The following is a 19,981-nucleotide window of genomic DNA, read 5'->3' on the forward strand; positions in this document are numbered from 1 at the left end:
GGCTATGTATGATGAACCCTCGTGAACGTCAGCTGCCGCTCCGTTGGTGGGTTGAGGAATGGCAGCCACCGAAGCGCGTAACACGGTCTTTCCACCGCGATACAACCGGCTGACGATTTGTTTTATTAACAATAGCATCTAAACTATCATCTAACAAAGTATCAAACGGGAGGCGATGACGCCGATGACTGAAAAGAATTTTCTTTTTTACATTGTCATGTGACCAGCTGACGGTCTTTCCACAGCGATACAATCGGCTGACGGTTTTGTTTATTTACAATAGCATCTGAACTATCATCTGACATAGTATCAAGCGGGAGGAGATGACAAAAAAATTTTTATTGACTTTATTTGCTGCCATTCCTCAACCCACCAACGGAGCGGCAGCCGACGTTCACGAAGGTTCATCATACATAGCCGTTAACCACTATACGAGTTTTCGCCCGGGAGGCGATTGGTCATGAAATCTGTTCCTGGCCCGCGGTCTATTGATGGTCATGGCGAAGCAGACGCTCACGGGAACCTGTAGGCGCTTGAAGCGGAACGGAAAGTTGCTCGGGATGAGGGGGATGCGCGGGATGAACACGGCTTCTCCGGCGCCACACTCCGTCAGAATCTGCGCCTACAATTATGTATTGCGTACGATGTCTTTGGGATCACAATCGAGACTCGCGCTGGCTTGCCGTTTTAGCCGAAAGCGAAGCGACCTGCCTGGCTAGAGCGCCACTGAGTCTCTCACCGTGGTCTGTTTTTCAGACTCCTGAGACCGTGCCCCTTGTAGCCTCAATGCGTTGCGAGACTTTCGCGAAAGATTCGATTTTTTTCGGGAAGGCATGGTAACGCGTATAAGTCCCAAATCGTTTGACAATTACTCCGCAAAAGACATAGAAAAATGTTTTTTTTTTAAAGTACCCACATTCGTGGCTATTTTTAAGAGGAAAGGGCACGGCCGCTTCTCCATACAAACGCAGTCTCCATTTTCCTCTATCATTATGAAAATATTTTTAGGTACATAATTTGATGTATATTTACCATAGCTAAATGCTACGTTTTCAACGTTTGACTTTTTTAGATTTTTAGATTATTGTAAAATTTAGGAGCGAAAAACTGATTTCAGGCAAATTTTTTAATGCTTCTAACTTTTATAATAAGTAATTAAAAATTCAAAAACACAAACGTACACGGGACATAGCATAGCTGTGGTTGATACACAACTAATTGTGTCAAAATATTTTGAATAATGTTAATATCAAGAGAGGAAAATGAGGACTAACAGTTGTACGAAAAGGTGATTTCGTACGTATGAATATGGATGCGATATACGATTAGGTATTTGGCAGAATTAATCTTGGTGTTCCATACTAGAGTGGTACTGTCATAGTAAATTTTGTAACCCCAGTAAATTCACTGCCATCTGTCGACACACTTTAAAACTAAAAATACATATTTTTAAGAATACGATAAAATGTATTTAGATATGAATATTTATTTTATTTTATTTGCAGTAATTATTTTTATGATTTTGACCCATGTTCTTTCACTGATATACGTTAAAATTGTTAAATAACAAACGAAACCGTCAACGCCATCTATACGACAGTTGGCCAAAGCTAGTAGCGCCCTCTGAACGAGAATCAAATTTTCTTGATTTTCGAGGCACGTTTTTTCCTTAGACTGTATCCATCTATTACGGAGTTATATCTGTCTTTGGTGTTCCTAAGATGTATTTAAGAAGTGGAGCTACCCAGATTTTTTATGTAGGGGGGTGGGGATGTTTAAGATTAGGTTCTAAGTCGTTAAGTATCATTTTCAACTAAATCAAAAGACGTATACGTAGTTTTCATGTAAATCAGTTCAGGCGGTTATTGATTCTCCCTACAATATTACACCTTCCTTTTCAGTTTTAAAATATATATTTTTATGGGACTCTATACCAAAATTTATCTAAATCGGTCCAGCGGTTATTGAATCCCATACGAATTTCCACCTCCCTTTTCACGCCCTTAAGGGATGATGTTTGAGATTAAAACTATCCTATGCTCTTCCCTAGGACTCAAACTATCTCTATACCAAATTTAAACTAAATTGGTTCAGCGGTTTAAGCGTTAAGAGGAATTAAAAAAAAGTATTATTTTTTCATATTTTTTGTGTTTTCACTCCGGAATGGTGTCATTTTGATAAATGAATTCGGTATACCCGATTTATACAAAAACGATACCTAAATTGGCCTTAGTAGCTTAAATGATATAGTTATCAAGATAAAGTTTTTAACCCCTTTTTCACCACCTTGGGGGATGAATTTTTAAAAATGTTGAAAGTAATTTTCTTGCTTTTTAATATAATACCTTTTTGCAGTTTCAAGTTCCAAGCTTAAAATAAAATTTGCACCCCCTGAGGCGTTAAATTTCCAAAAACGTCGAAATTACTTTTTTGTAATCGTCTATTATACCTTTCTAAGAAGTTTCAAAGCATTTGTAATTGATTAAAACTTTCAACCCCCGTTTAACTCCGTTAGGGGACGAATTCTTGATAACGCTGAAATCACTTTTCCTGTATTATAATAATATGCCCATATACAAAGTTTCAAGTAACGCACTCGAAAAAAAATTTGATCTCCATACAAACTTTCAACCTCTTTTTCACCTCCTTAGGGGATGAATTTTCAAAAACGCTGAAATTAGTTTTCTTGTATTTTAATAATATATCTTTTTACGAAGTTTCAAATTGCTAGCTTAAAATAAATCTTGAACCCCATACAATCTTTCATCTCTTTTTTAACCCCCTGAGGGGTAAAATTTCTCAAATTTTCATAGCCTATAACCTGGCCGTGGTTTTTTTCGACAGATTAATAAAGTTTGCATTAAAATCCGTTCAGCCGTTTTCATTTGATGCGCGGTCAAATAAACAGACAAACAGATAAACAGACAAAAATTCTAAAAACTGTTGGAACGTGTTCTGTTATCGATTCTAAGTATCCCCAGCCAATTTTTTTTCGAATATCTTCCATGTACAGACTTTCGACGCTCTTCCGCTTTATTATATGTATAGAAGATAGATAGATTAGTATCAATTAAAGCGGGAATTAATTGATACGGTAAGAAAAAGACGGAATCAATCGTCATTTTTGTAAAAAAAAGTATAGGTACCTACATATTTATGAACTCGGCTGTACCTAATAGTCTACGTATCTCACGCGCTGGGAACTGTCTTGGTATTCTTGGTAGACTTGGCTAGAAACGATATGAACGATGCACGGCGGTTGCTATTAGGCGATAGCTGTGTGATGAAAACTACCCGCGGTTTACGCGCATATAATGATGTTTACGTTGTTCCCCGTTTTTATAACAAACGATGTATTATTACAAAAAATAAACCAATATTCATTAAATTTAGCTGCTTCCGCAATTTAAATACTACCTGAAACGATGTGCTCAATATGATTAATTAGGTGTAAAAAACTATATGAAAACAAATATTAAAAATCATACGCTTTACAATAATAGATGCCAATTTATTATTTAGTCGCCAAACTATTATTTCTGTGGCTTGAATTTGATGCCAGTTTTTTTAAATAGTATGATGCTTATATTTGGAGTAAATATAAATTTTTAGGCTCTAAAATATTAAAGCACGGCCAAATTATATTATTATATGCCCAATGAAAGTTCCTGTTTAATATTTTAGTTGCCCGGTTAATAATAAGCCAAACAAAAATACATACCTAGATCCTGTCCATTTGCTTTGCCGTTAGCAACAATGTGCATCAGTGAGAAGCCATCCCACAGAGGATTAGATCCAGGTGGACACTGCGGAATCATACTACTTTGTGAATGTATTGCGAAATAATAGCCTCTTGATTTCGGGACCGGTGGCGGAGGGCCAGGTATACCAGGTATCCCTGCGCGCCCGCGGGTACCATCCTCGCCTCTGAAACCACGGATGCCTTTTTGGCCTTGAAGTCCCGGTAGTCCCGGCAGACCAGAGAATCCTTGGAAACCAATGTCTCCCTTTTCTCCTTTTATGCCATGGTATCCACTTCTTCCTGGTGCTCCTGGTCTACCCGGTTCTCCCTTATAACCATCAATCCCTGGGAAGCCAATGTCACCTTTTGGACCTGGTATAATTTGGGAGGCTGCAACAACATCACCCCTCTCACCCTTTATGCCTTTTAGTCCTAGACTTCCTTTTTCACCCGGAAGTCCCATGTCTCCCTCGAATCCTTTTAAACCAGGAGCGCCTCGCCTACCAATATAACCATTTCTGCCATTATTGCCCCTCTCGCCCTTTCTTCCTGTAAGTCCTTCAGTACCTGGCCAACCTACATCGCCTGATATACCTTTTGGGTTTATTATATATCCGACTTCACCTTTATCTCCCTGTTCTCCACTGAGACCCGTAGGTCCTGGTAATCCCACTTCTCCGGGTGCTCCAGAGAATCCTCGGCTGCCTATTGCACCTTGATCACCCTTTATTCCTTTGGGACCATGAAAGACGAGGCCTGGAACACCTGGCTTGCCTCGAGGGCCATCAAGGCCATATTCTCCTGGAGCCCCCTTTTGTCCCATCGCTCCATACCAACCGTCCAGGCCATCAATACCAGGTTTACCGGGTTCACCTCTTTCAGCATTTAAACCTCGCAAACCTGGCATACCTGGAGGCCCCTGGTTGCCATTCTCACCTTTCCGACCAAGTAGACCTTGATCACCTTCCTGACCTCGATAACCTATTTCACCACGTTGACCTTTAATACCTTTTTGTCCAGGATATCCGGGTGCACCTATTTCTCCGGGGTTTCCCTGAATACCGTCCAATCCTATGTCTCCTATGTCTCCTTTGGTGCCGTGCCCATAACTGATCAATCCCGGCTCGCCTCTTTCTCCCGGCGATCCCGGTAGCCCTCTCTCGCCTGGTAAACCTTGTAAACCGGGTAAGCCATCTAAACCAGCATTTCCAGGTCTTCCTGGTCGCCCAAAGAAGCCCTTTTCGCCTTTGCCACCAGAAAATCCAGGGAATCCAATTGAACCTTTCACTCCTTTCAGACCATCTAACCCGTTTCTTCCTGGTTTGCCAGGTTGTCCAGGGAAACCTTTATTTCCTATTTCGCCACGCTGTCCTGTGAGGCCAAGTTCTCCTGATATTCCTTTACGGCCACGTTCTCCAGGTGGTCCATATAGTCCATTGTTACCTTTTTCGCCTTTAGGACCAGGGCCTCCGTTATATACAAAACCGTTATCTCCAGCGTCACCTTTTGGACCTATTAACCCATCTAAGCCTGGCTCACCGGGGAAACCCATCGCTCCTTGTTCTCCCATATCACCTTTCAGTCCGCTGAAACTACTTTCACCGGGTTCTCCTTTCGGTCCCGTAAAGCCATAATCTCCTCTGTCTCCTTTAATTCCAGCCGGACCCGGTAATCCCATGCGACCCATATATCCAGAATCACCTCTTCCTCCTTTAATACCAGTTGGACCTTGCATGCCCTGTCTGCCTGGTGTACCTACTTCTCCGGGTAGACCAACGTCGCCATAATCTCCATTTTCTCCTGGGAGGCCCCGTTTACCTTTTAAGCCCGGAAAGCCAAACGCTCCGCCTTTACCAGGTAAACCTGTTAGACCACGGAAACCTTTTCTGCCAGCCTCTCCTTTTATCCCATCTGGACCATCAATACCAGGCAGACCAGGTTCGCCTAAAAGGCCCGGGGTACCGGCAATGCCAGGCAGTCCTTTTGGGCCGTTACGCCCCGGTATGCCTGGTGCACCCCGGACGACGACTCCTTCAATGCCCTTACGTCCCTGTTAAAATAAATAGATATTTAATAGATAGCTCATGAGTTGTGGTGTGATCGTTGTGGCATTATAAGGTTACGAAAGCTAATCCATATCCAAATTTAAATTTGATATAGTGTGGTAGGTAGGATTGCCAAGTCATTATTAGTATTTTAAAAATAATGGTATCTAATATTGTTACGGTTTTAACACCCCCTGGCACTGACTAAAATAACCGACTTGGTTTCATATTACATCTCAAAACTTTTTTGTAGTAGAAGACCTGCGTTGCGAGGCTTACATCTTTTTACATGTAATGTTTTTGATGGGATGATGATTATTCTAGCTAGTCGACATGCTAACCTAAGCTCCCGCAGCCGTTTACACTGACCGCCGCGACTTGCAATTACAACTCGGCTCTGAGCTTTGATCATATATAATATATATGTATACTTGATATTATCAAGTATACTTACTCTGTTTCCGTAAACATTTAGGGTAGAATGTTATTAAGTGTTCTTTCCCCCTGTACTTACTCAAATAAAGTAAGCATCATCATGTTTACTAGTTTTTTGTCATTTTGATAAATTTATACAATGAAACAAAAATGTCACCAGTTTTAGGGAAAAATATTACGTACGAACACTACGAACATTTACTCTCTCAACTCTCGCTTAAAAACCTATCGGAATAACCTCAATACACCTTATGTTTAACAGTGCATCAACTAACACAATATAACTTGAGTGCAAAATAGTGCTCAAAGATATGATAATTCTAATGATAGGTGGTACTTACTTGGAATCCCATCGGTCCTCTTAGTCCTGGCTCTCCAGGTCCTCCCTGTTCTCCTTTCGACCCCATTTGACCAGGACGACCAGGAATCCCCATATAACCGGGTTCTCCTTGGTCACCTATGATGCCTCGGTTACCGGGAAGTCCTGGCTCCCCAGGTATGATTGGAGCACCCGCATCACCGCGGAATCCTTTTAGTCCAGGGATTCCGGGGAATCCTGCATCTCCTCTCTGTCCTGGAAGCCCGGGTTCTCCGTAAAGGCCCCAGTCGCCCTTCTCTCCTGCTATTCCTTTTATGCCCTTTTCACCGCTTTGGCTAATTCCAGTAAAACCTTGGTCGCCTTTTTCGCCAGGATACCCGTCAAAACCTGTTGTGCCTCGTTCTCCTTTTCGCCCAGGTTCTCCTAAACACCAACATAAATATATTTTGTATCATTTGCCACCTCAATATTGGCTGAAGAAACGTGAACAATTTGCTGAAGGCTGAGAAGAAAGAGCTCTATAAATTGCACACCTTCAATTGATTTTACAACCCCTTTGTTGCCCATCCACTCTCACACCCATCGCTGAACAGCTGCAAGGCGCCAGGAGTAATTAATAATGATAGTATGGCACTCTGACTAGAGGGATTTCGTTGCTCTATAAATTGCAAACCTATTTCCGTAGCTCTTAGACTATAGCGCCATCTGTGCGAGAATCAAATTTTCTTGATTTCCAAGGCACATTTTTTCCTTAGAGTTTATTATATCTTATACGGAGTTATATATGTAGTCTTTGGTATACTTCATTTCTACTACTACTTTCGAAACATATACATACATATATACAGTAGTGGCAAATAATCTATCGTATTTTTATTAACTTGCAATGTACAGTCAAAGGCATAAATATATATACATTCTCAAATTAAGACTTAGACAATAAAGTCTTGTTCACATATTTTTGAGCCATTTGTCTGGATCGATATTTTTGCCTTCGACTGTACCTATGTATGTATGTATGTATGTAACTGTTTGTACGGGTCAAATCTTGCAAGTTAAATTTGACCCACTTCCCGACTTCCAATGAAGCTGAAAATTTGCATAAATATGTAAGTCGGGTGACAATGCAATATTATGGTACCATCGAGCTCATCTGATGATGGAGACAGGAGGTGGTCATAGGCACTCTGTGATAAAATAAGGAAACCTAGCTGTGTTTGGAGTTTTTAGAATTGTCTCGATGAGTATTAGTTAGTACCTGTGGAAAGAAAAGTACAGTCAGCGATAAAAGCTTGTAACAAAAATGAATTTTTTGTCAGAAACTTATTCCCAGATACATTTGCATATATATATATTTTTTTTTTTAAAACGGCTGCAGCGATTTCGATGAAATTTACAATATAGGGGAACGACAATTCGAGTTTTCGCGGTAGCCCGGTGGGTACTTAATTGTAAAGTAAGGATGCGATTTAATTTTACAAGTTTTTATTTAACTTGCAATGTACCTATGTATGTATGTAACTATGTTTGTACGGGTCAAATCTTGCAAGTTAAATTTGACCCCCTTCCCGTATTCCGATGAAGCTGAATGATAGATGAGAAAAATAGCAGTATGATAGATTTTCTGCCGCTACTGTATGTCAGTAAAATGGTCATTGCGTACCTTGATATCCTGGTTGTCCCGTAAAACCTTTCTCTCCTTTGACATTAAATTCGTTCCCAATGGCTTCTCCTGTTTCTCCTACAGGGCCGTCGTCACCTGGCAAACCGGGTAGACCTCTGAAACAGTCAAAGCAGACGTAGTACATTCACTTTCCATCTTCTATATTGTCCACCAGAAGACAACAGATGATACAAAACAATCAAAATTGACTCCGTACGGCAATACATTAATGGAAAAACTAAATAATTAAGATACATAATATGAATTACTTGAGGCCTGGTTCTCCTTTTTGTCCCTGAAGAAAATGAATGTAGTATGCGTTCGCATCCATGCCACGCCGCCCAGGCAAGCCGTCACTGCCATTCAGACCGTCTCGCCCACGCAGACCAGGCCGTCCCATATCACCAGATTGGCCCTTCATGCCTATTGGTCCCGGGAGACCGGGGAAGCCGGGCATGCCTTGATCGCCAGGAATGCCAGGTTCGCCGATGAAGCCTACAACATTACACTTTTTTTAAACGTTTCAACTTACACATTGGTGTTTCGCCGGATGTAAACAACAATCAGCCGAATTATCCGTTCGGCAAAAAAGAGAATAGTAGGTTTGCAGTATCGTACCTTGGTCACCCGGGGGGCCGACGTCGGCCTTAGTGAGAGCAAAAGAGTCCCTTTGGAGTATACCGGGCGCTCCAGCAAAACCTTTCCGTCCTCGGGCACCAGACGACCCGTCAGTTCCTTTGCTGCCCTTCAGTCCGGGCAATCCGTCTGTTCCTTTTTCGCCCATTGTTCCTCGGGGCCCGGGTAAACCTTCGGGGCCTCGTATACCATCCTGCCCACGGTTGCCTGGCTCACCTCGGGCTCCTCGCGGACCAGGTGCCCCTACAAACAAAATGATTATGCCAATAAGGATTTGATGTGGTTGAATTTTATAACAAAATCTAGTAGGGCCTATTTTAGATTTAAGCTAGTTATTAATTTAGTTTAGTATATCCGCATATTTTTTTAGCGATAAGGCCGCCTGTTGTTACCTAGTCTTAAGCTTGTATGATCTCTCTTTGTGTATTTTTTTTAACTTTATGGTGCACAATAAAGAATATTTACCTACTTGTAATGGCAGTTGAATAAATTACTAAAGTTTTTTGTATCTATTACGCTATCAAATACCCTTACCTGATTGGCAAAACGGACAGTCATCACCACGTTGTCCTTTAGGTCCATAATATCCTGGTAAGCCAGGGTCACCTGGGTTACCCACTTCTCCGGGCCGGCCAGGCCTTCCGTCTTCTCCAGGGGGCCCGGCTCCGTAAACTCCTGTTCCAGGAAAACCTGGCGGCCCTCTAAATCCAGTATCACCAATATCTCCTCGAAGGCCAGGCAAACCATCTAAACCCGACATGCCAGCTTCACCGGGTTCACCCTTCACTATATTGCCTGCGAAACCCTTAGGTCCGGCAGATCCTTGTCGGCCAGGGTTGCCAGGTAAGCCTCGAGGTCCTTGCGGGCCAGGGAAGCCACTACTGCCTGTTTCACCTTTAGGCGATATTCCGGGGTTACCGTCGCGACCAGGGAATCCTGGAGGTCCCGGCGGTCCAGTTGGTCCCACTATACCAGGAGAACCAGGTTCGCCGTCTAAACCAGGGTATCCCATAAATCCAGTTTCACCCATAGGTCCCTGGGGACCGGGTGCCCCCCTTTTTAATGGTTCGCTAAAAGTTTCATCGAACACTCCTTTAGGTCCTTGGAATCCCTGTTCTCCCGGGACTCCCGGTCTTCCGTCTTCTCCTAGCTCTCCAGGTAGCCCGTCATTTCCATCCTGCCCTGCATATCCAGGAGCACCTTTGTCTCCTTTTGGGCCGTCTGGGCCTGGTGCACCACGATGACCAGGTTTTCCTCTAGGGCCTTCTTCACCTTCTTCGCCTTTGTAGCCTTGCGGACCGCGTGTACCAAAAGGTCCCTAAATAATAGAATAAAAAACGTAAGTTTACACGTGTTGTAATCTGCAATATTACTTGATGTTTAGGTTATTTTACCTACATGGAAGAATCTCATCGTGCAAAAGGCGGGGACTTAATGCAAAGCATTCTCTAGCCGGTCAACCTTCGCCTTCGGACAACGCAGATAAATCGTGGGCGGTGCAAGGCCAACTTTCATTTTATGGGGAGTTTCGAGAGTTAAATTAATAGAAGTAAGAATATATATACTTACGTTTAGTCCTCTTGCTCCAGGTTCTCCCTGTCCACCTTTATCTCCTCTATATCCTCTTTCTCCTCTGTAGCCTTTAAATCCCTTGGATATGATGGTAACATTTTGTCGCGCTTCGTCGATGCCAACGTATATAACGGTACCCTTTGATCCAGGCTCGCCATCGAGACCAACATCGCCTCTGTCACCTTTAGGCCCTACTGTGTCTTCGCCGGGTGCTCCCCAGCTACCTGGGTTTCCTCGAGGTCCCGGTGGGCCCTAAATGTAGGAACTAGATTTAGAAACGTAGGTACCTTTGTAAATTAAATCTACTTCTATTTGAATCAATATTTGAATCCGGACCGGACCGGTAAGCGCTGGTGGCCTAGCGGTGAGAACGTGCGACTTTGAATCTGGAGGTCGCGGGTTCGAACCCCGGCTCGTACCAATGAGTTTTTCGGAACTTTTGTACGGAATACTCGTATCATTTGATATTTACTAGTCGCTTTTTGGTGAAGGAAAACATCGTGAGGAAACCGGACTAATCCCAATGTCTAGTTGTTTACCCTCTGGGTTGGAAGGTCAAATGGCAGTAGCTTTCGTAAAAACTAGCGCCTACGCCAATTCTCGGGATTAGTTGCCAAGCAGACCCCAGGCTCCCATGAGCCGTGGCAAAAGCCGGGACAACGTGAGGAAGATGATTTGAATCCGGACGAAAACGTAATATTGGTTACGTCTTGATATGATACCTACGGCATAGGTAAGTAACCGTTATTTTTTTATTTATGTACATTTGGTGCAAAGTTATATCATAAATAGCGAACTTATTGAACAATAGCGCTAAATTGTTGCAGTTGGTACCTGTTCACCATCTTCACCGGCTAAGCCGGCTTCGCCAGCATAGCCTCTAGGTCCTTGTAACCCGAATGAACCAGGAAATCCCTTCTCGCCCCTGTCTCCTTTCGTGCCTCTTGAGTTGGCTCCTCCGTCTCCTGCCATACCTCGCGGGCCTTTATCTCCTGGAAGCCCAGGTTGACCTCTCTCTCCAGGGAATCCAATAGGTCCCGGTGGCCCTGGAGTACCGTCAAAACCACTGCAACCATCCAAACCCGGGAGGCCTTGAACACCAATTGGTCCTTGTGATCCCTAATCGAAAATGAATACGAAATATGAATTTGTATAGTTAAAGTTTTACTTAGCTATAGATTGTTTCTTATCGGAAAATGGGCCATAACAACCGTACTATCTAACAATTTACTTACATCATTTCCAGGGAATCCCATTCGTCCGTATGGTCCATCTGAACCCTGAAATAAAAAAAATAAACAATAACAAAATATTGCTTGCCGTGGTAGAATCTGTGATATGTACCTCAATGACAAAATAAAGTAGCAGTATTTCATACCTTATTTGGAAAACTATTCCCGTTTCAATTATTTAAAGTATTCAGTATTCATTTATTTCTTGCATTTATAAGTTACTCGCAGGTATCTGTTTTATTTTAATTTATAATTTTGTCGATGTCAGAGTGTTAATACGAACCCGCTCTCCTTTGTCTCCTATATCTCCTGGTTCTCCTCTGTCGCCAATTTCTCCAAGGGGCCCTTGGCGGCCCTCGGGGCCGTCCTCACCGTAGTTTCCCTGGGACCCCGGAGGGCCCGGCGGGCCCGGGTCTCCCAGTTCCCCTTTGATCCCGGAGCAGTCGATCGGGCAAGCTGTCTGATTGCATACTGCCTGAAAAGTAAAAAAGTACAAATAGTTTAATACCTATTTCCAATCAGTTCAAACAAGATAAAAGTGGTAACATTCTCAATTAATTCCAACAAGACAATATTATTTGGCCTTAAAGCGTCATACGAGTATGTATATCATTTAAAGTTGTTACGTAATTACTTACGTAATTTAGTTAGCTTGTTTTTGAGTTCAATTGCTTTACCATTCTAAATGTGTTGGCTTGAATGGATTTTACAGCAAGGACACTGAATGATGTCATGAATAAGCTAGCTTTTGTTATTTAACATATTAATGACCCATATAAATCAGTGACCATCATTTATTAAAATCAGTTCAATTTACCGGCCTTAGGGCCAGTTGCACCAGTTACCACAGTTGACAGACTGATCAACATCACTGAGCACCGAACTATGCAAATTCCCATACAATAAAATTTTGCGAACGCTTTAACGGTGACCGACGGTTTGGTGTAACCGGCCCTTGGTCTATTCAGTAGGTAGTTTGACATCTGTCGTCGCCTAGTGCTACATACTTAAATAAATGAGGCTGTAGAGCGATCGAACTATGGTGTGGGAATATGCGTCCTTGAGGAATATCTAGGATCCGCGACCAGACTTACAAATCTTACAATATTATCTACTACACAGTCTACACTGGATTATAGTAGTAGTAGTAGTAGTAGTAGTAATCACTTTATTGTACACAACACAGGTTTACAAAAATAAATTATAGTAATGGAAGTACAAAGGCGAACTTATCTCTATAAGGGATCTCTTCCAGCTAACCTTCGTGTAGATGAGTGGAAAACTATAGCCAGGTCAGATAGACAAACTATCGATCTAAACCACTAACTCTATCTATTGTAAACCACTTTTAATGCAAATGTTACATGTGTCTAGGAACGTAACTTTTTAATTCTTTTTGTATCCCTTGTACACAGCGGCACGAGTATGTGTCTTCCAATTTTAGCTTGTATTTTAATAAAATTGTGCGTTTGTAACACCATACACGTGATATACCTACTCCACACCTTTCTATCCTATATATATATATTGTTTATTGTTTCATTCTCAATTGCTCAAAGGTTGACTGGAAGAGATCCCTTATAGGGATAAGTCCGCCTTTGTACATTGTATATATTTATGTTCTTTTATTGTGTTTGTAATCTGTCTTATGTACAATAAAGTGTTTACATACATACATATATATATATATATATATACGAATGCATTTATGCAATAGCATTTGCGTAGTTTTTTGTTTCCTTTGGACTATGACACATGACGTCACGAACGTCGGCACTTTTATAAGAATCCTGATTATAAAAGGTATATCCGATATCTCAAAAGCTATGAGATTTTTATTAAGGGCAAATTGGCTACATCTTGTAGCCCATCAGCTGTTCTATCTATAAGCCCTTGTAAGTCTTGGCGTTGCTTTTAGGGACACCCGATAAGGGTGGATTTTCTTTTTGGGTCAGTGAGGGCAGCTACCAAATTCCGTGCTGCTAAGTGAATATGGTGATTAATGAAGATTAGCGTTTCCAGATTTTGAAAAAAAAACATACAGTGCGAGAAAAAGTCATTTTTGACAAACTGTTTTTTTTTATGCCAATCGATCCCATTCCTATCGAGGATCAAAAGCTAATATGGGACAAAAAAAATCGGCTAGAAAAGCCACAAATCGAGGAAAACTTTTCCCATACAATTTGTATGAAAATGAAAACTTATATTTTTCACATGCTATTTTTTTATGCCGATCGATTACATTCCTATCCAGTATCAATAGTTTCTTAGGGGTCAACTTACGGTAATGTACTAGTACTGAATAGCCTATTAAAGAAAAAAAAAACCATACATGAACTGTGGAGAAAACGTGAAATTTTATTCACATTTTTCTATCTCGACAATCAGTATGTAATGTCTTCATACAGTATTATAGTCCTTAAACGCAACACGATTGATAGGCGAGATAGAAACTTCCCTTGCTGCCCCAAAAAGAAAATCCACCCTGTATTGTGCTAATCTTGCGGTACCTTAAAAAACGCACGCACCTTATGTGTAAATTCCGATCCTTGTTGAACTCAGCTATAATAAGAATATCAGATCATCACCAATATGTAGAATGACATTTAAGACATCACAACCTATTAAAGCGTTATAACAATATCAATTTGCGTTTGTCATCAAACACTTGCGTTTAAATTTGCATGACGCAATACACTTCTTAGTAGTTACTTACATAGTTTTATGCACTTTTGATTAGTAATTGCAACCAGTGACATAGTTTCAGACATTTCTCTTATACAAAATATCGTTTAGCTGCTGTCCATCGTGGTCATCCAGGTATTTTAATTTAAGTTTTATTTTAGACCCTCAAAATACCAGGTATTTTATCAGGGTACACTACATAATTCCGAAAACTTTAATGCCAAATTTTAGAATGTCGAATTTTATCATTCCGATTTTTAAATGCTCGAAACATCAAAATTCCGACTGTCGTAATAGATTTATATTTCCGATAAGCCGAATTTTGTAAATTCCGAACCACATAATTCCGATTATAACAATTCCGATGGTGACAAACACCGAATTTAACAATTACGATTTTTGAAATCACGTATTCCGAATTGCCATAATTCCGAAATTTTAAATTTTGAACCACATAATTCCGATTCCATAATCCGACTTCTGTCAAGACTTAGTTTACTTCTTTCATTTTTCTGACCTTACAAAAGACTGAATTTCTGAATACCGAATTACTAAAACGTTCATTCTTCATTTGAATATCACGAATTTAATTTTTCCAACCTTACAAAACACCGAATTTCTGAATACCGAATTATTTTATTTCCGATCGGACAATGATTTTTCGGAATTTAAGAATTCGGAAAAAAAATATTTTCGGAAAAGTGTAAAATCGGAACATTAAGCCTTCGGTCAAATAACAATCGGATTTTAAGTTTTCGGAAATAGCACATTCGTGATTTTCTTCCATTTTTTAAAACAAAAATCGTAATTTTAATATTTCGGACGTATAATGGTAAAATCGGGATTATGAAAATCGTGGTTATAAAAATCGGAACAACAATTATTTTGGAATATTTGGGTGTTCCCATTTTAGCATTAGGCAATTCGTATTACATGATAATGAAAAACTTAAGTATAACGCAAAAATAAATTCTACAAATCTAGTACCTATAAAAGTCGCGAGTCGGAGTCGGACTCGCACTTGGCCGGTTTTGTCGGACAAGATCACGTTTGTTATATGGGAGCCTCACTTAAATATTGATTTTATTCTGTTTTTAGTATTTGTTGTTATAGCGGCATCAGAAATACACCATCTGTGAAAATTTCAACTGTTCATGATTCATGAGATACAGCCTGGTGACAGAGGGACAGACAGACAGCGGAGTCTTAGTAATAGGGTCCCGTTTTGGGTACTGAACCCTAAAAACGACCTAACCTATCATATTCGAAATAGTTTTCGTTGAGAGTCCTCATTAGGGTGTCGTTTCATGTTTTTAGGGGTCCGTAGCCAAATGGCAAATAACGGAACCCTTATGGATTCGTCATGTCTGTCCGTCCGTATGTCACAGCCACTTTTTTTCCGAAACTATAAGAACTATACTGTTGAAACTTGGTAAGTAGATGTATTCTGTGAACCGCATTAAGATTTTCACTCAGAAATAGAAAAAAAAACAATAAATTTTAGGGGTACTTAGAACTGACACTTCCAAAGTGGTAAAATGTTCCCCCCCCCCCCCCTCTAGCTTCTAAAATAAGAGAATGATAAAGATGAATGATAAAAAAAAATATGATGTACATTACCATGCAAACTTCCACCGAAAATTGGTTTGAAACAGATCTAGTAAGTAGTTTTTTTAATACGTCATAAATCGTAAACCGTAATTTACCTTTCACTCACGTTTGACATAAAAATATATTGTTTAAATTGTGTAATGTACGGAACCCTCAGTGCGCGAGTCCGACTCGCACTTGGCCGGTTTTTTAGGGTTACGTACCCAAAGTTTTTTGCGTAATGGTAAGGTGAAGGGGGCGAAGTGCGCCTGCCATGTAAGTGCGCCTACCCCTATAAAACTATGTAGGGGAGCTCAACGAGGGAGAGGAGTGTTAGGGTCGACAACGCGCATGTAACTCCTCTGGAGTTGCAGGCGTACTGGGGCTACGGAGACTGCTTAACATCAGGCGGGCCGTATGCTTGTTTGCCACCGACGCAGTATTAAAAAAAGGTATATAGACTAAATTACAGGTAGGCGCACTTACACGGCAGGCGCACTTCGCCCCCTTTCCCCTTACGGAACCCTTCGTGCGCGAGTCCGACTCGCACTTGGCCGGTTTTTTTTTTCATGATTTTGGTCAAGTAAAGTTAGACGGCTGATACATTTTTTCCATCAAACCGATTATTTTCGATAATTAAGTTTTTTTGAGAACAATTTTTTGTTCATCGACCTATCTAACGATACCCCACACCTTTAGTAAGGTCAGAAAATGAATACCCAAAAAAAGTTATAGCGGGAAATGCGAGTTTAAAAAAGCGAGCGAAAAGAGGAGTTTAAAAAATAACATTTTTTTTTAATTTTGTTTTTACTTAGGAATGGTGTGAATGTTGATACCATAAAGGAATTCAGCACCCCCGATTTATACGAAAACGATACCAAACCCGGCCTATAGCAGCTTCACTGATGTAGATAATCAAGATAAAAATGAGTGCCCTAAATAAACCTTCAAGAGCGGATATCTCAAAAACTATACAAAGTATCGAAAAACTTGACTTAATAAAACTTGTAACAAATTAAATCACTTTCCATTTTGTATAAGTGGCCATGTCGCTCAGACGCATAGTTTCCGAGATATAATCGAAAAACCGAAAAATGGAACCTTCAAACCCCTCTCCCCCCGGCACCAGGGCTACGACCGAGGACTTTTGATATGTTCACCTAACTAGTCCAAACAGTGTCGGAGTCAAAAATTGTGTTCCTAGCATTTCCCTCTATACCTTCTTATTGCTTGGCCTATAGGTTGAAATGTAAGTAAGTAAGTAAATAAGTAAATATTCTTTATTGCACCAAAATTATACATTTTACATACATGTAAAACTACAAAGAAATTTTTAAAGAAAAAAATAGAACCAGGTAACAACAGGCGGTCTTATCGCTAAAAAGCGATCTCTTCCAGACAACCTTTGGGTAGCAGGAAATGTAGAACTCATACAAAAGTTAAGTCAAGTGTATGTTTTTTTTATAGTGTTTGTTTTATCTACCATGTTGTCGGTCGGCGTAACTAATGTACAGTATGTAACCAAAAATGAGGCAAAGAAATGTACCACACAATTTGTTAGTTCATAAATAAGATTGTATCAGATATATACCCCATGCACAATGGTAGCTTTTAAGGTTTCTAGTTCGGAATCCTACAAATGGGAATTTAGTGCTTATACTTACATCAAAGACTTCTATTGATACCCGAGTAAACTAAAGCTTCTATGATTGGTTCAGAGAAGTGAATCTTGAACTGTGCGAGGGTTTTAAAGCCGGGATAAGTCCTTGTTGCCGAGTGTAACTCATAATTTTCACCTTACCACCGCTGGGAAAATACTAGGCAGTAAAACATTACAAACCTAATCAAAATGTATGTGTACCTATAAATATTTGTTTTATTCAAAACCATAACTGTTCTACGCAACAGCGCAATATTGAATGTAACAACTTTACTTAAACACGACTTTTGTCATACTGACCCCTAAAATAACCCTTTCCGAGTTGGTATAATGAAAAAAATCTATATTCTGTGGTCTAGTTTAGATACCTATCAAATAACTTCCTTCGTCAGTCAAAATCTAGTCCGCTGTTATTAGGTACCTAACAAAAGAAGCTATTTAAACAAATACATATCAGGAATGAATGTAGGTAGAGTCAGACCAAGCTAAGTCGGCAGCGATTTTATTAGCACAGATTGTGCAAGTGTTATTTATACGTCATCATTTCATAGAAATTTGACTTTTAAAATAACACTTTCACAGTCCGTGCTATAAAAATCGCTAAAATGCAAAACGTGAAATAATTGATATCAGCTTAATGGTGGTGGACGGTTATGGAACGAATGAGTCATTAGTTGCAATTCAAGGAACGGGCTGGATAAACAATCATTGCTGTGTCCCAGAAGATAACGGCCATTCGCACATCCCGCGAGCCCTCCCCGCCCCGCGGCCCGTCATCTCGTTGCCACGAACCAACACCCTCGCACAAGTTACAAGTTTTGGGTGGTTTAAAATTTTTTCAAGTCCATAAAAGAATGAAAGAAAAGGAATGAAAGAGTATTAGAAGACCGAGCTGAAGATTAAGTAAGGGTATTGATAACTCCTGGTTTCTTTTTTATTACTCTAGGTAGTCTAGGTATATCACATTGGTGTTGTTTTTAAAACCTTTTTAATGAACCCTTGTAGTTTTGTTAGTCTGTACGTCTGTCTGTTAGTCTGTAAGTTCTTTCGACTTTTGGCTCAATGACAATTCAAGGAAGAAAACTGTAATTTGTCATAAATTTATAGGTTATTTATATAGGTAAATCACGCCGACTAACGATTCGTCCCAAACTGAGACAACGCGTTTAACCCCTACTGAAATTACATGATCCCAAGAAAAATCTTGAATTTTCATTCAAATACGGTGGGAACACCTCAAATATTACAGGAATAAAGGCAATAACATTCCTACCTATAGGTAAGATTTCAATGTTTTCATCCACAAATTAAGTATTTGCATTCAAAAACGCTATTAAGTAGAGTGGAAATGTTCATGAAAATGGTTAGAAAACGTAACAGGAAAATAAGCTAGTGGGAAATAAAATTAATGGGAAAATATGCGAATGGTTAGAAATGCTTTCGGGAAAGGAAGCTATTGAGAAAAAATAAAAAGGTAAAAATTGCGAATGGCAAAAATCGCGATCTGGAAAAAACGATTTTCGGAAGAGAGAGTACACACTCATGTATCTGTGACTACGTACTGTGACTGGGTTCGAATCCCGGTTAGGGCATTTATTTGTGTGATGAGCACAGATATTTGTTCCTGAGTCATGGGTGTTTTCTATATATTTCTATCTATAGACAACTTTGAATAAAATTTCACGTTTTATCCATAGTAAATGTATGTAAAAGTTTTTTTTAATACAGTTGCTCAAAAAGTGCTACTTTTCGTGGCTGTTTAGCGTGCGGAAAGTTGGTTTTCGCGAACTAGTGCTTTTTACTTTTCCAATTTTTTTAAATTTTTACTTGTTCCAATTTATGACTACTTATTGATGAGTGTTAATATTAGTTTCCTTTAAACGTCGTAATCAACATAAAAACCTACTGTTAATGTAAGAATACGAAAAATATGCATAGTTCATATTTTATTACTTACCTCTTCATCATTATAAGTATTATAACACGTTTACTTTTTAATGTTGAAAAACCGTTCTTAATAAGTTGTCTGAATGGAACGGAACGCCTGTCATAGAAGAGGCGTATTTTCTTACTGCAAGAATGTTTTAAGTTTCCAAAGGCAACATTCGATATTGTTTTTATAAATATATGATACACAAATAATCATAAATAAAGATATTTAGGTAATAGTAGTACAATATTAATATTTACAATTGTGTCTGTCTTATAGAACATGCATTTGAAAAAAAAAACTTTGATTGAAGTGGGTTCAATAATAATAACAAAATCTATTCTAGTCGAATAAAAGCTAGAAAAACACTTCTTCATAATGTCAATGTCAATGATGTCACAGAATTAATAATATAAAAGTTTCGAATTCCATTCCTTACTTGTTGCTTTTCTTATTTTTTCGCAACTGTATT

The 19,981-nt window shown here is 39.8% G+C and overlaps 1 protein-coding gene across 1 annotated transcript in view; it reads right to left on the reverse strand.

Moving 5' to 3' along the window:
• LOC134741033 (collagen alpha-2(IV) chain-like) overlaps positions 1–19,981 on the reverse strand; it is a 57,381-nt gene that overhangs the window by 4,271 nt on the left and 33,129 nt on the right. The window contains exons 2-11 of the mRNA XM_063673771.1: positions 11,928–12,119; positions 11,648–11,692; positions 11,247–11,531; positions 10,410–10,664; positions 9,375–10,158; positions 8,823–9,083; positions 8,474–8,699; positions 8,205–8,320; positions 6,564–6,964; positions 3,722–5,792 (exon numbers count right to left, since the gene is read on the reverse strand). Of these exons, the coding sequence (XP_063529841.1) occupies positions 3,722–5,792; positions 6,564–6,964; positions 8,205–8,320; positions 8,474–8,699; positions 8,823–9,083; positions 9,375–10,158; positions 10,410–10,664; positions 11,247–11,531; positions 11,648–11,692; positions 11,928–12,119 (4,636 nt within the window). The remainder of the gene's footprint in view (positions 1–3,721; positions 5,793–6,563; positions 6,965–8,204; positions 8,321–8,473; positions 8,700–8,822; positions 9,084–9,374; positions 10,159–10,409; positions 10,665–11,246; positions 11,532–11,647; positions 11,693–11,927; positions 12,120–19,981) is intronic.

The sequence above is a fragment of the Cydia strobilella genome, chromosome 4 (genome assembly GCF_947568885.1).
Source record: "Cydia strobilella chromosome 4, ilCydStro3.1, whole genome shotgun sequence".
Taxonomy (NCBI): domain Eukaryota; kingdom Metazoa; phylum Arthropoda; class Insecta; order Lepidoptera; family Tortricidae; genus Cydia; species Cydia strobilella.